This window comes from Athene cunicularia (genome assembly GCF_003259725.1).
Source record: "Athene cunicularia isolate RWA chromosome 2 unlocalized genomic scaffold, athCun1 chr2_part1, whole genome shotgun sequence".
NCBI classification, from domain to species: Eukaryota; Metazoa; Chordata; class Aves; order Strigiformes; family Strigidae; genus Athene; species Athene cunicularia.
Genome location: NW_020799095.1, coordinates 942,600 through 956,258, shown reverse-complemented (window position 1 = coordinate 956,258; position 13,659 = coordinate 942,600). Strand labels below are relative to the sequence as shown.

Below are 13,659 nucleotides of genomic sequence, written 5' to 3'. Positions count from 1 at the left end.
TCCCCGGAGCCTTCTCTTCTCCAGCTGAACCCCCCAACTCTCTCAGCCTGTCCTCACAGGGGGGTGCTCCAGCCCCCCCCAGCATCCTCGTGGCCTCCTCTGGCCCCGCTCGAGCAGGTCCGTGTCCTTCTGCTGTTGGTGCCCCCAGAGCTGGACCCAGCCCTGCAGGGGGGTCTCAGGAGAGCAGAGTAGAGGGGGAGATGGATTGCACGGTGCTTTTTGCTCTTTGCCCAGGGTCATGGTGGATGGCATTCCCTTTCTAACCACTGAATCAGAAGGCTTGGGCAGAGAATAACTTGCCAACCCTGTCCTCTCTCACACCAGAGAGCATCATCACAGGCAGCTGACTGCTTGGGGGACAATATATGCCACAGTGTGGGACTTATCTTCTCAGAGCCTGTTGGCTTTTGAGATGCAGCTCAGCATTGATAAAGCAACATGAAACCAACCCATCAGCACAGTAAATCACAGCACCTCCATCAGGACTCTCCATCCTGATAACTCTCCTGATGAGCACCACCTCAGATTGTTCCCACTGCAGGGGACTTGCTTGTTTGTGGGGAAGCAGCAGAGACTGAAAGCAGTGGGGACAGGGGTGGGTAGGAGGCCTTAACTGGTTGCATGGCCATGTGATGGTTCCTGGGCAGTGATTTATCTGACAGGTGTGTGCACTTGTGCCTCTTTCCCCCGAACACAAAACAGTGAAAATTTGAATGAATCAAGACATAACTTAAGACAAGACATAACATAACAGACTTACGCTGCTACTTTGCCTTTGGCGTGCTCAGACATACCCAGATGGGAACGTGATCTTTGCTGCAAATGATTAATCACAGAGGGATTAGAAGGAGAAATATGATACTGGTAAATGTTTGAGATTAATTGGAAAGGGCATCTGCATTGACATATTCATGCTTTGTTGTCAGCCCTATGGCTTCCAAAGGTGCTGTCCTGGTACTTGCAGAGTTACTATTTTTTAAAAAGTTTGAATGTGCATATATAAGGATCTGAGTTAGTGTAATTGTTTACTAAGTTGATGAATGTGTTAAACAGCAGAAATATTAAATCTGTCCTTTCAGTATGTTCACAAGGCTATCCTCACCTTCTTACTCCTGAATCTATTTGTCAGTCTAATCTAACATGATGCATTTTATCCCATTTAAATTTATAAAGCCTGGTTTATCTAGTGCAGCCTACTTATACTGTTTGATCTGAGTGTTAGATACTTATTGCAGCTTCATCCTTGCAGCAGGTTAGGATTTCATGCCTCTTACTGGAGTTCATGCTCTCAACACCCATAAGGCAGGGTTTTTACCCCGTTTTTTAGCCTGGGACTGAAGATACAAGAGTTTGGATGACTTTCTCATGATTATAAAAGTAAACTAGTGGCAGAGCAAGGAATAAAACCCTGTTTTGCTTTCCTGACATGTTAGAAATTAGTCTAAAATCGTACCGATGAGCACACGCTGTTTTCACTGATCCCTGGATTTTCTCCTGGTGTCCCTGCCATTCATAACGGCACAAGACCTGTTGAGTGTGAGGTCATGTGATGAAAGCTGATAGAGAGCAGGGTGGGGTGTAGATTACAGCAAGGTACATGGGGTATTCGCCTTGCACTAGGAGGTGTGTGGACACAGTGGTTTGTACTTGTTGGGCAGAAGTGAGTTGGAAACGCTGGGCGAGTGCATGGGAGCAAGGGGAGAGGGAGACTGGACCTTGAGGCTGTAGCCACTGGAAGGGAACATCTCAGGTGGATTTGCTACACCAGTCTGGTTCAGGAGTGAGAGCAACACGCGCCTGATACAGCAGCTTCCATGTATTTTAAATGTTTTTGACTATCGGAGATAGCAGCGAGCAGTGGGAGCTTGTTTGGGCGCTGTTTAGCATAGGAGGGCAGGGGAGGAGGAAGCACAAGAGCTTTAGGAATCAGGCAGCACTCCTGCTCTCACCATTGTGAAAGCCAGGCTTGGAGAGCACCCACCATGCTCCCACAGAGAAAAGCTCTTCTCCAGGTGTGGATGTGTCTCCTGGGGAGCAGGCAAGGGTTACAGCATTCGGGTGGTTTGAAGGAAAGCACTGTTTGCTGGAAGGTTGCCGTCTGGCTCCCAAGCAGGCACCTCCTGTGTCAGTAGCCATCTCTGTGCCCCAGGCACTCCTCCACTTTATGCAGAGCTCACTTTGAAGAGGTGAAGCAACTCTGGGTTTTGCTCTTTTTGATGCTATGGGTTTGAAGCTGCAAATGAGTCATAAACAACTAGGAATCTAGGAAGGACGAGATGCAGCAATGTCTTCTGAAGATGGATCCAAGCACTTTGGTGACATGGTGCAGCCTGAAATTCAAGCTAATTGCTGGAAACGATTAGGACATGGACTCTGAGCTTGTGTTTTGATTTGTTAATTCTTAATTGATGCAGTGAAGGTTACTGCTGGGTTCTCTGGAGGTGAACTTGAATCCCAGCATATCCCCCGCCCCACCTCCCAAAGACTGAAATGGTCTTTCCCCAAATTAGCAGAAGGTTCTGATTGTCAGTCAGTTGCCTTCAGTGGAAATTTCCACTGACTTCAGTGTACTTTGGCTCAAGCCTAAGGCTTGTATCTGCGTCTTCTAACCATTCATGCAGCATCTCTGCTTGCAGCTTTGCAAGTGCTTATGGTAAATATATGATATTTTATAGCTCAAGTGAGGACAGAGGTTGAAGGTAATAAGAGGGGACTAAAGAAGTGTTAACTAGTTCACAGTTTTCTAGACCAATTTGAGACCAAGGGAAAAATAATTCTGTATATTCATTGCAACTAGTATTGACCACTCTATGGAAAGTCGGTCAGTCTTAGCACTACTGGCTGCAAGTCAATCCTTCTTTGCATTCTTAGTGTTTACTAAACAATTAATTTCTCCCCATTACCATTTTTTTTCAGGCTTAAATTTTGAATATATTTTCTTTAATTTTTCTACCTTTTTTGGTGGAATAATGAAATTTGCTTGATACCGGGAAACAAAAGCAACCAAAATTGAATGAGTTTAGAAAGGATCAATTTCCTCTAAGGGGAACAGTCTTTGACTGCTTCTTAAGAATTTCCTATGTTCTTTAGAGGACGAGAGACAGGATAGGATGGAAAGTAGTGTGTTTTTCCTGTTAAATACAGAAAGAAGACTATGTTCCTTTCTGCCTTAGATCTCTGGTCCAAATAAAGTTTGAAGGTTAGCTCAGCCATGCCATTTTTAATGGTAATAATTACTATAATGAACATCACTTTGTATTTTTGTATTTATCAATATTGAGTTTTGATGGCAAATTGTGTCTTTCAATCCCCAGCAGCATAAACAGAATGAAAAATTTTAATTTGTTACTGCATGATTTGTCATATATTCCAGCAAATACACTGTAATATGTACACCGTACACATAATTATTTGAGTCCGTCCCTGTCCTGTTATGAAGATGAAATGGGAGAGGAGCCAAGACACAGGGCAAATAAGCGATTTCCCTGAGGTCACGGAGCACCTACTCCCTGGTGCCATCAGTGATTTGCATGTTAACATTAATGCACCACAACAGAAGCTGGAGGAGGATGGAAAAAATAATGTAACCTCTGCTCAAATGAAGACTCAAGAAATGAGAGCAGGTTTTACGACTGGTCCTACTGATTTCTGCTGGAGGTGGGGGGAGATTGTGAGAGCGTCTGCCATTGGGTGAGAGAGTGGGTGGATTTGTGGCCAGCAGGGAAGCTGAACTGCTGTAGGATTAAGAAGGATATTTCTGTCGTGGTGACTGGTTATTATTTCCTTTCTGAGTTACAACACACAGTGTCCAGGTCATTTTGCTTTGTGTGGCCCTTTGAAGGTGAAAAAGCACAGATGTCAGAGCAGCACTGCAGCCACCCCTGAGTAAAGACCATTCTGTAGCTCAGACAGGATCAGCCCCAGTCATGGTCTTGCTAAGACAGGAGTGTTTGGCATCATGAGGCCAGATATAGTAGCTTGGAAAGAAATGGTGCATTTGAGTTTTCTGAGTAGGACTTCCAGAGAAGCTTGGAGCTGGGATGCTTGCTCTCCTTACAGAACACTGTCGTCAGGTCTAATCCTGCTCCCAGGCAGAGTCAACTGGTGCATGATTACTCGTGCTAATGGGATCAAGACCAGGCTTTTAGCCATTCTATGCTTACCAGAGTAAACGCTAGCCAATGCACAGAAAAGGGTTTCTTGGAGGATTAGGAGTAGATTCATTCTAGGAAAAGGGAAAGGACATCCAGGAGTCCATGTAAGGAACAGTGAAGAAGCAAAATATGTTTGTGGGTTGTGTGGACTTTAGGGGGACCCTGAATGCTGAGATCTCTGTTGTTTTGCTGCACAGGGATGGTTAGACTCTGTGTGTGAGTGAACATGGCTGTAAAGATTAGTGCCTGTGATTGCTTTTAACTTTCTCAAAACTGCACCAGAATTGCCATGAGCTTTAGTTTTGAACACTGCTCTAGCCTTGTCCCCTTGGTTGGTCTGCATCATCAAACAGCTGCATGTTGGCGCACAGCTCCCTCTGAGAGCAGCTGGGAATAAGCAAGCAGCGAGACATCTTTCCTCTAAGGCCATGTGGAGGTTTTTTGAAGAAGACTGTCACTGTCTCGATTCCTGCATGCATTCCCCATGGCCATTCTTTTATGTAGTTTTGCGCTCCCATGAACGTGATGCATGTGCCCCAAGTCATACTTGTGCACAAGCACCCACCCCTACTGCAGCTATGCCTGGACCTACACCATCTGGGTGAGGCTCTGTGTAAGCCATAGATACTCATTGTCTAGCATGGCAATCAAAGTAGCTGTATCTCAGCAGCTGTATTGAATGGAATAAAGAGAAATGTCATCAATAATTTGACAGGGCATATCTGTGTGTCCTCCTAAAGGCTGGCCCCTACAGGAGAGGGGTTTGCCATAAAGTTTGTGTGAATGTGAATCAGGGAACAAGATGTAGGAATGGGTAATGACCATTGAGAACAAGAGGAGAGGTGGAGCATGTTGTAAATTTAAAAAAAAAAAAAAAAAAAAAAGGTAAAGAGAAAGAGGAAAAATTGAAAAGGGCAAGGACAACGAGATAGAAAAATGATGGAGGAGGTATCTTGATGGGTAGACACATCTGTCAGAATTTAATGTTCATTTGTTTCTCTACAGCTGCAGAAGCAGCCTGTATGTTACACAGCATCAGTGCAGGTTGCTTGCCTAGTTGTCAAAGCAGAAAGGGACCATCGTGTCCTTTTTGTATGAACTGTCTGAAGACTTGTATTTTACCCAGGGACTCCTGTGGGGAAATGAGCTACCTTCTCCATAAGTAGTTTATTGAGCTCAAATCTAAGAAATCTTCAAGACCTAAATTATTCCAAGATCACCTCACCCATAATGAGAAGGACATGCTTCAGCTAGACTGTTCTATATAACAAATGCCCTGATAACATGGAAGTGCAGCAGTTCTTTGCCTGCACCATGTAATCTGCTCTCTCTTGACTTTTTTTTTTCCTTACCTTTTAGGAAACAAAGATGGATTACAGCTCCTTCAGTGGAGTCCCCCGGTTCTTGACCCGGCCTAAGGCATTTATGGTGTCTGTGGGGAAGGATGCCACCTTGAGCTGTCAGATCATTGGAAACCCTATCCCAGCTGTGAGCTGGGAAAAGGATAAACTTCCAGTCCAGTCTGGAGGAAGGTTTAAAACCACAGAAGATGGGGATCTCTATAGACTAACAATCTATGATCTGAGCCTGGAGGACAGTGGCCAATATATCTGCCGGGCCAAGAACACCATCGGGGAAGCCTTTGCAGCTGTCAGCATCAAAGTTGGAGAGGAGACCACAGTAACGGAGTCGGCCCCGTACTTCATCCAGAAACCCTCCTCCATCAAGGTAACGCTGGGAGAAGATGCCATGTTCAAATGCAAAGTTCAGGGCAGCCCTCCCCTCTCAGTGAACTGGGAGAAGGATGGGAGACACCTGCGGAACCGGGCTGATGCTGGCCGCTTCCAGATTGAGTCTGCTGGGGAGTCCAATGCTCTCACCATACAGTGTGCCCGGCTCGGGGACAGCGGCACCTATACCTGCCGGGCGGAGAATCCCATTGGCTCTGCCAGTGCTTCGGCTGCGTTGGTGGTGGAAACACAGGGCTCTTCCAATCCGGGCAGCAGCAGCCACTTCGATACTGGCTGCGGCAAGATGACATCCTTGTTGTCTCACCTGCAAAAGAGGAGGGAGGAGATCAGGAAGATGGACATCTCCCATGGGACTCTTGATTCCACATCTGCCCACTCTTACCCCATGGCTGAAGGGTTGTCTGGCATTGGCTACAGCCTCTCCCGGGATTATGAGAGGGCATCTGGATTTACCACCAAAGGGGCCCGCAATGTGACTTTTGGGGCGTTGACACGCACGTGCAGTGTGACAGAGGGGAAGCACGCCAAACTGAGCTGCTACGTGACAGGCGAGCCCAAGCCAGAGATTGTGTGGAAGAAGGACAACGAGGTCATTTTGGAAGGGCGGCGACATGTCATCTATGAGGACGATCAGGAGAACTTTGTTCTGAAGATCCTCTTCTGCAAGCAGATAGACAACGGGCTGTACACCTGCACAGCCTCCAATCTGGCAGGCCAGACGTACAGCTCTGTGCTCGTCACCGTCAAAGGTGGGTGGTTGTGTTTCTCACCAGGGTGGACATGCCTACAAGGAAACAGACCATGCACTTCTGAATTGGGGTGGGAGCATGAACAAAATTTCTGCCACCAAACTGCTGCAAAGGAGTGTGGATGACTACAACCTCCCAGATGTGAAGGGGGTTAAGCACTGGAACAGATGACCTGGGGAGAGAGTCTCATCACTGGAGAGTTTTAGGAAGGGCAATAAATGGGCACTAGTCAGGGATGGATGATGTAGAACTGGATGGTTGTAGGGCATCTGGGATGAACCAGATCTGTAAATTTCCCATTTATCCTGGTTTTACAGTAATCTAAGAGATCTGTGACCATCCTCTGATCAGTGACTGCTAAACCCCATCTTACCCTCCAGGCTTCACAGAATCATAGAATCATCTAGGTTGGAAAAGACCTTGAAGATCATCTAGTCCAACCATTAACGTAACACTGACAGTTCTCGACTAAATCACATCTGGGTTTATATTTACCACAGGGTTTAGTCAAACTGGCACACACGTGCAGTTTAAGCGGTAGTAGAGGAAACTCCTCCCTGCCAACTGAGTGTGTTGGGCTGCCTTGTCTCCCATGGAGGACCTACTCCAACTCTAATTTCAGTCCATCTCAGTTTTCCTGGGACCCACCAGCAGCCTTGTTCTTGTCAAACTCTTCAGCCTTTTCCCAGCTTGTGTCGCTGGATAGCCTTGTATGCCCCCAGAACTCTACCAGGTCCAAGGGTGCATCTGTTTCCTGTGGTCAGTGGCAAAAAACTTCCCTTAAAAAGGTCCTTCAGCTCTGGTGGGGGTCAGACCAAGTTCTTCAGAATGGTGACAAAAACATAACACACAGATTTTCACAACTTAAGCTCTACATTTTCAAGCTGCTCTCCCATTTGGCAAAGTTACAGCAGGCAGTTTGCAGCCAGGCAGCACCTGTAAATTAACTCTCAGATGTAAAAGGTTTTGCCACTTGGGTGGGAAAATAGATAGTTTTGACCTGCAGCAAAATAAATTAGAAATCCAAATGAGTAGGAATGGTCTGTGTTTAAGACTCTCAGCTTTTACTTGGTTTTCTGGTTTCCCTTTCACGCTCACCATGTTTTCCATCAGTGACATGTGATCCGTGGAACTTACTTGCTGGCACTTGTCCCACTCATTGCCATCCCTTGGAGGTGCTGAGTGGTGTTGGGAAGGGCATTTCTCCCCTTTCATAAAGCTGTGATTACCTCATGAGTTGGGACTCAGAGCTGAAGACCAGGCCTGGCCCTCGGGTGGGTGTTCACTTTGAGGATGAACTTCTGAGGATGAACATCTCTGTTACTTGCCCAACACTTGTCTTGCAGAGACAAACACCCTCCCCTCTGCCCATGCTTATTTGATTATTCTCAATGAGTGCAACCTGTTCCAGAGGAGGTGGGGAAAGCATGTCAGGTCTGGGAGCAAGCAGTGTGGGAAAAGTTACTGATCAATGTCCGTTATCAAGAGATGCCTGTGAGTAAGAGTGCTTAAGTGGAATTGTTTATGGCCTGTTTCTTTGTTATACTGTACCATGCTGGGTTTTCTGACGAGGCCAAGGCTGTCATGGAAGATCTATGTGCCTTAGATATAATTAGGCCCTGAATAATTACTCTCCTTTGTGTCCCCAGAGGTCCTTCTGAGCCTTCCAAAGACTGCTCAGAATGATGTAGCAATGAAGGGAACTTTTAGTTCTGTTGTTTATGCCACTGGTGATGCCATTAGCTCATTTGCCATCATGTTTAGAGGGGTAGAACATCTTGCCACACAACCTTCCCTTTGCTCAGTTGTGCAGAATAGGTTCTCCAAAGAGCCACCTTTGGTAAGCACCAAGCTGCTGCATTCATCTTTCTGCAGGTGACAGCATATTTATAAAGCCTGTGATGCTGCATCCACAATGTGTGTCTATAGACACAGGTACCAGGAATGGCAATCTTTATGGGTTTAAGTATGCTCTGGCATTTTGATTCACAGAATTTCAACACAAGAACCTGAGTAAGAATATTTATGGGTCTTGGGAAAAAAAAAAAAAAAAAGGTACCTAGCCCAGCATCCTGTCTGTAACGTGGCTCTTTAGCAGTCTCTTGGGGCATAGGACTGGGCACAGGTCAAACCTCTTCCCTAGCTTGCTGCCTGTATTCCATCAGCCTGGGTTCTAGATATAGAGACTCAAGCAATTTGTAAGCATTTGCTGAACCCATGCCTTAAAGATCACTGAGCTGAGAAAAAAAAAAAAAAGAGATTTTTGAGCTGTTTCTAAGAGAGATTTAGTGAATCAGATGTAAATCTCAAAGGAGACAAGACTACAGGGCAGTGTCACTCTCACAATTAAGGAAAACAAAGAGCTGATAACTCCAGAAATCTGAGGGTTCTAGAGTCTAGAACAGGGATAAAATCACAAACATACGCTGAAACGTGAGATGTGAAAGAAGTTAGAAAATACTGCCTAAGAGTAAACCTTTATGCCGGGGAGGTTTAGATTGGATATTTTAGGAAAAATTTCTTCACTGAAAGGTTGTCAAGCATTGAAACAGGCTGCCCAGGGAAGTGGTTGAGTCGCCATCCCTGGAGGTATTTAGATGTGTAGACATGGCATTTAGGGATATGGTTTATGGTGGACTTGATCTTAAGGGTCTTTTCCAACCCAAACAATTCTATGAGTCTATGATTTTTGCCAAACCAAAGAGAAGAGAGGATGGGAGGAACGCTAATCACCAACTTAAATTTCCTGAAGGCTTTGGACGTGTCCCAAGGCCACTTGTAAAGTTAGTGAGAACATCATACAGGTCTCCATGCTTGGACCTGGGCCAAGCCATGTTCCTCTGAGTCCCTGAATACAGTAATCAGACACGATGAAAAGACATGTATGAAAAGGTTAAAGGTTGCAAATAGGTATCCAAATAGGATAGAGGCTGGAAAGCCAGACTTGTGCTGAGGCCACTTTATTCCTCTCTGACCCGAAGTGATTTTGAGTGATCACTGTCATGGTAGTCACATCTGAGATCTGAAAGAGAACTTCGGAAATTTGGAGGTAGAAAGGAAACTCAGAAAGCACAACAACTAGGAAGAAGACCAAAGGCAGGAGATGGTGGAATCTCTCGTTGGAAGGATTTTCAATATTCTTACTCTCACTGGATCATTTTTATTAAGCAGAGGGAAAGCTTGCCTCTGGAATAATAAATGAAGAGCCTGTGAGAAGGCCAGGAATAGGCAAGAGGAAATGTAGGGAAGTGGGAAGACGAGGTCAAGCAGACAGATATGCCTCGAGAAGGTTAAGGAAACATTGGCTTCTTTGCAGGCTGCACCTATTCTTAGCAACGCACATGTTAGTGGGACCCGCTCTTAAAAGAATAACATCATCTCATTGCTAGTTTGCTTGATATGGACCTAACAAAAAACTCCTATGACACTGGAGAAATATGTTCTGAAGACAAGCTCCAAATTCGTAGCTGGTCTCAGCTCTTGCAGTTTTCCTGTTAACTCTATGAGCTTCCCTTGCTCTATGCTCCCTCATGGTTTTGCTTTGCTGTTTCTATATCTCATGTATTCCACAGTTGGCAGGCTTTTGTAGGTCTTTTATCTTTTATTTATCTTTCTTTAGAAATGTTATTGCCTTCATCATATGCCTTAATGAGTATTTCTGCATTGGCTAAAAACAGATTAATAGAAGAAACTAGAGTAAAAAAAAAAAAAAAAAAAAAAAAAAAAAAAAGGTTAAAAAAATAAAAAATTTTAAAAATCATACTGATACTAGAGATGCATTTAAATAGCCTCTCAGGGCACTGAAAATAACCCATGACCTGGGAGTCCAGATGTCACAAGGACAAAGCAGAATCATTATTCAAATTCACACCACTGAGCACTTATGGAAGTAAATGTTTCTAGATAATGGTTGGAGTGATTAGTTTTGTACTTTTGGTTGGATTCTGTATGAAATGGCATCTACTTCAACTGCTTGTCCAGCTTACAAGACATACAGTTCAGGTGCCTCTTGCTTCTGCTCCACCACATCAGCCTGTGCCAGCTGTGTCTAAATTGTCACTTCCCTGGTGCCTGGGACTCACATGTACATGGACCTCTGGAGACTTGTGCAAAGATGAAAGTGTTTTGTATTATGGGAGGGACAGTCCAGCTGGGTGAGCATCCTTAGGAAAGGATGTGGCCAGGAAACCGTCAAACCAGGGCTTCCGAAAGCACCGTGGCAGATCATCTGTTCACAGGTGACTGCCAAACTGAAGTGAAAAAAAAGATTATTTTTTTTTCTTTATTTTTTTCTTCAACACTCCTGAATGTTTCCACTCCAGTCATTCTGAAACAAGCCACCAAGATTTTCTCAGAGAAGATTTCAGTAATTGTTTTGAGCAAAATCAGCATACTGCTGTGCAGCTGAGAAAGAGATCAGAAATCATCTTCCTTGCCTAATATTAAATGATTTCTGTCCCTCTCTGATACGAATAGGAACTAGAGATGGGAATTGGTGGCACTTCTTACCTGAAGCAGAGGGTGTCTGCGACAATTATTTCACGTGTAACCTTAGCTGAACACTTTTTTTTTTGCTTATCTTACAAGAACTTTTTCAGATATTGTGAATGTTTTGGATAATAAGGAATGAGTGATAGCTAAATGGCTTTATCTTCCATATTAGTCATACTTAACACAAGCTTTACATTGAGAATTGCCTTGTGGAAGAGTAATACATGACAAACAGTCATTTAGAAATGAGGAAATATTTATGGAGTCTGTCAGATCAAATATAACATAGTTATCTGCAGCAGTTCTTCCTGATGTGCCTGTAGTAGTTACAGCAGAGAATCTGAATTGTACCGGGTGCTGCGCAAATAGGTAAGTGAGGATGCCTGTGTTAGAGAATTTGCAATGTAAATGTCAAAATCTGACAGATTGCAGGCCAACGTGGGGTGAAAGTAAGAGGTCTCTGCTGAACTCACCATGCCGGCCAGTGGGAGAATTAGGGTATTCATTTAATTTCACATTTAACCGGGTAAGTGGAAAGTAGACTGAAAGGCTGGTGTAAAGTTTAGTGCTTCCTTCCTCAGAATAAGGCTTCTTCATGTAAGTATTATATGGTTATATACTCAGACTGTGTTGATTAGTCTATTAACAAGGAAGATGAGCCACCTACCTTTCACAGATCTTTCCTTGAGATCTGGGTTGCCTGTTGATGAGCTGGAGACACTGTTCCCTCCGGGGCAGGGGGCTGGTTATGGGCCAGATGAATTGTTTGGGATGCCTACTCTAAAGAGACCTGTGGTCTTTCTGCAGTCCCCTGACCCCACGATTAACCCTTTCTGTCTGACCAGGTACATGCTAGAAGATGTAAAGAGCATGAAGATATAATCAGGATGAGGAGACTGGTGGGTTTTAGAGCATCTCTCATGCCTCCAAAGCAAAAAAAAAAGCAGTGGGCTGGGTGAATCCCAGAATTCAGTTTGTCATCTGCTCTTTCTCTGAAGCCTCGTCCAGAGTGAGCTAAGACGGGTGTGCTCATGTCAGTAGGATGAAAGCAAAGTTGTTTTCAGAGGATATCTGTGACCCCAAGCTGCCAAAGATATCCTTGTGCTTACTCTCCCTGGCTGAAAAAGCAGTTCTGTTACTGCAACACACACAAAAGAGTCAACCAACTCTTCTGAATTTTTATGTTTAAGAGCTTTTTCCTGGAGCGTGTTTCGTTTTGTTTTGTTTTGTTTTTTAAATTTTTGCCTTGAATAATGCTTAGTGACTGTAAAGGGAGAGCAGTTAATGATACGGCCAGCTGCTCCAAGTATGGGAATACACTTGTGTGCTTCTCAGGTGCATCTCATTTTTCCTTCTGGCCCTTGGGCACGTCTGTGTGTTCTCAGCATCAGATCCAGACTCCTTCCTATCTCACACAGCAACCCTGCATCCAGGTCCCGGAGGCTGGCATCCTTCTGATTAATGCTTTCTTAATCTCATCTCATCCTCTTGCTTATTCCCATGGCATGAGAATTGGAACTGCTTCATTCTCCCTGACAACATGGGGTGCTTCCAGAGGTGATATATAGGATTGCAGGGCAGGAGTCTGAGTTGACTGGTCGTTAAAGAATAAAGGATCATTAATGTGTGGTGGGGGCAGAGCAGGTCCGTGTAACAGCAGCTGAAGGCTTTTCAAAGCAAGACTTCGACTTGCCTTGAATTAGGGTGCATTAAGGCAAAACATTTTTTAACAAAATGAACAGGTTGACATGGTGAGCTAGAGTCACCTTCCTGTTCCTAAAGGTAATGTATGAGCTCTCTCTCAGTCAGGTTTTGTTCTCAGGATAACAGCCAAGGTAGCATTGCTCCCTCCAGGTGTCCTGTCGAGCCCTGAGGGTCTGGTATCTCCATCCAGGCTGTGCTCAGCTAGAAACGGTTGGAAGTGTGACAGCTGCAATAGTGGCTGTGCCAGCGGTGGAATGAAAGGCTTGCAAAACCAAACACATGAGTATCTAGGGCTTGAGAGCAGAAAAGAGCAAGCCAGATCAAAGACAGCACTGCTCCCATAGCAGCTCCTGTCCTAATGGCGGGGCAGGTAATGGTCTCAGTTATACACTGAGCTACCAGATCTGAATTTTACAAAGCTTCAGTCTGGGATGTCTGAGGGCCTTGATTTGTGTTTCTCCAGCCTCTAGAGCACTGTGACTCTGAGTGGGATGTGCCACTGTGGTCATGGGCTTATAAATCTAAGACAGGTCTACTGCTTGACTCTTCGAGTAACACTTGGCATTACTGACTGATAGTGACCACATGAATTTACCATCCTGGGAGTGTGTGTGTTCAGGGAGAGGGAGGATGGAGTCACAAAAAAAGGCTGGGAGATGGCGCCGTAGTTACGAGAAGATGAAGGTATGTGTCAAGACATGATCTCTCACAAAGCACGAGTGATGATGCATTTGTACTGGCTAATCCAAGTCTGTGACATGGCTGTGGCACCAGTCCCGTGGCTGTGACCACCGGCTGTCCTCTTCAGTC

The 13,659-nt window shown here is 44.9% G+C and overlaps 1 protein-coding gene across 1 annotated transcript in view; it reads left to right on the top strand.

The window, feature by feature from the left end:
* The first annotated feature begins 5,522 nt into the window (after window positions 1–5,522).
* OBSCN (obscurin, cytoskeletal calmodulin and titin-interacting RhoGEF) overlaps window positions 5,523–13,659 on the top strand; it is a 184,822-nt gene continuing 176,685 nt past the window's right edge. Inside the window, exon 1 of the mRNA XM_026842630.1 lies at window positions 5,523–6,654. Coding sequence (XP_026698431.1) covers window positions 5,523–6,654 — 1,132 coding nt within the window. The remainder of the gene's footprint in view (window positions 6,655–13,659) is intronic.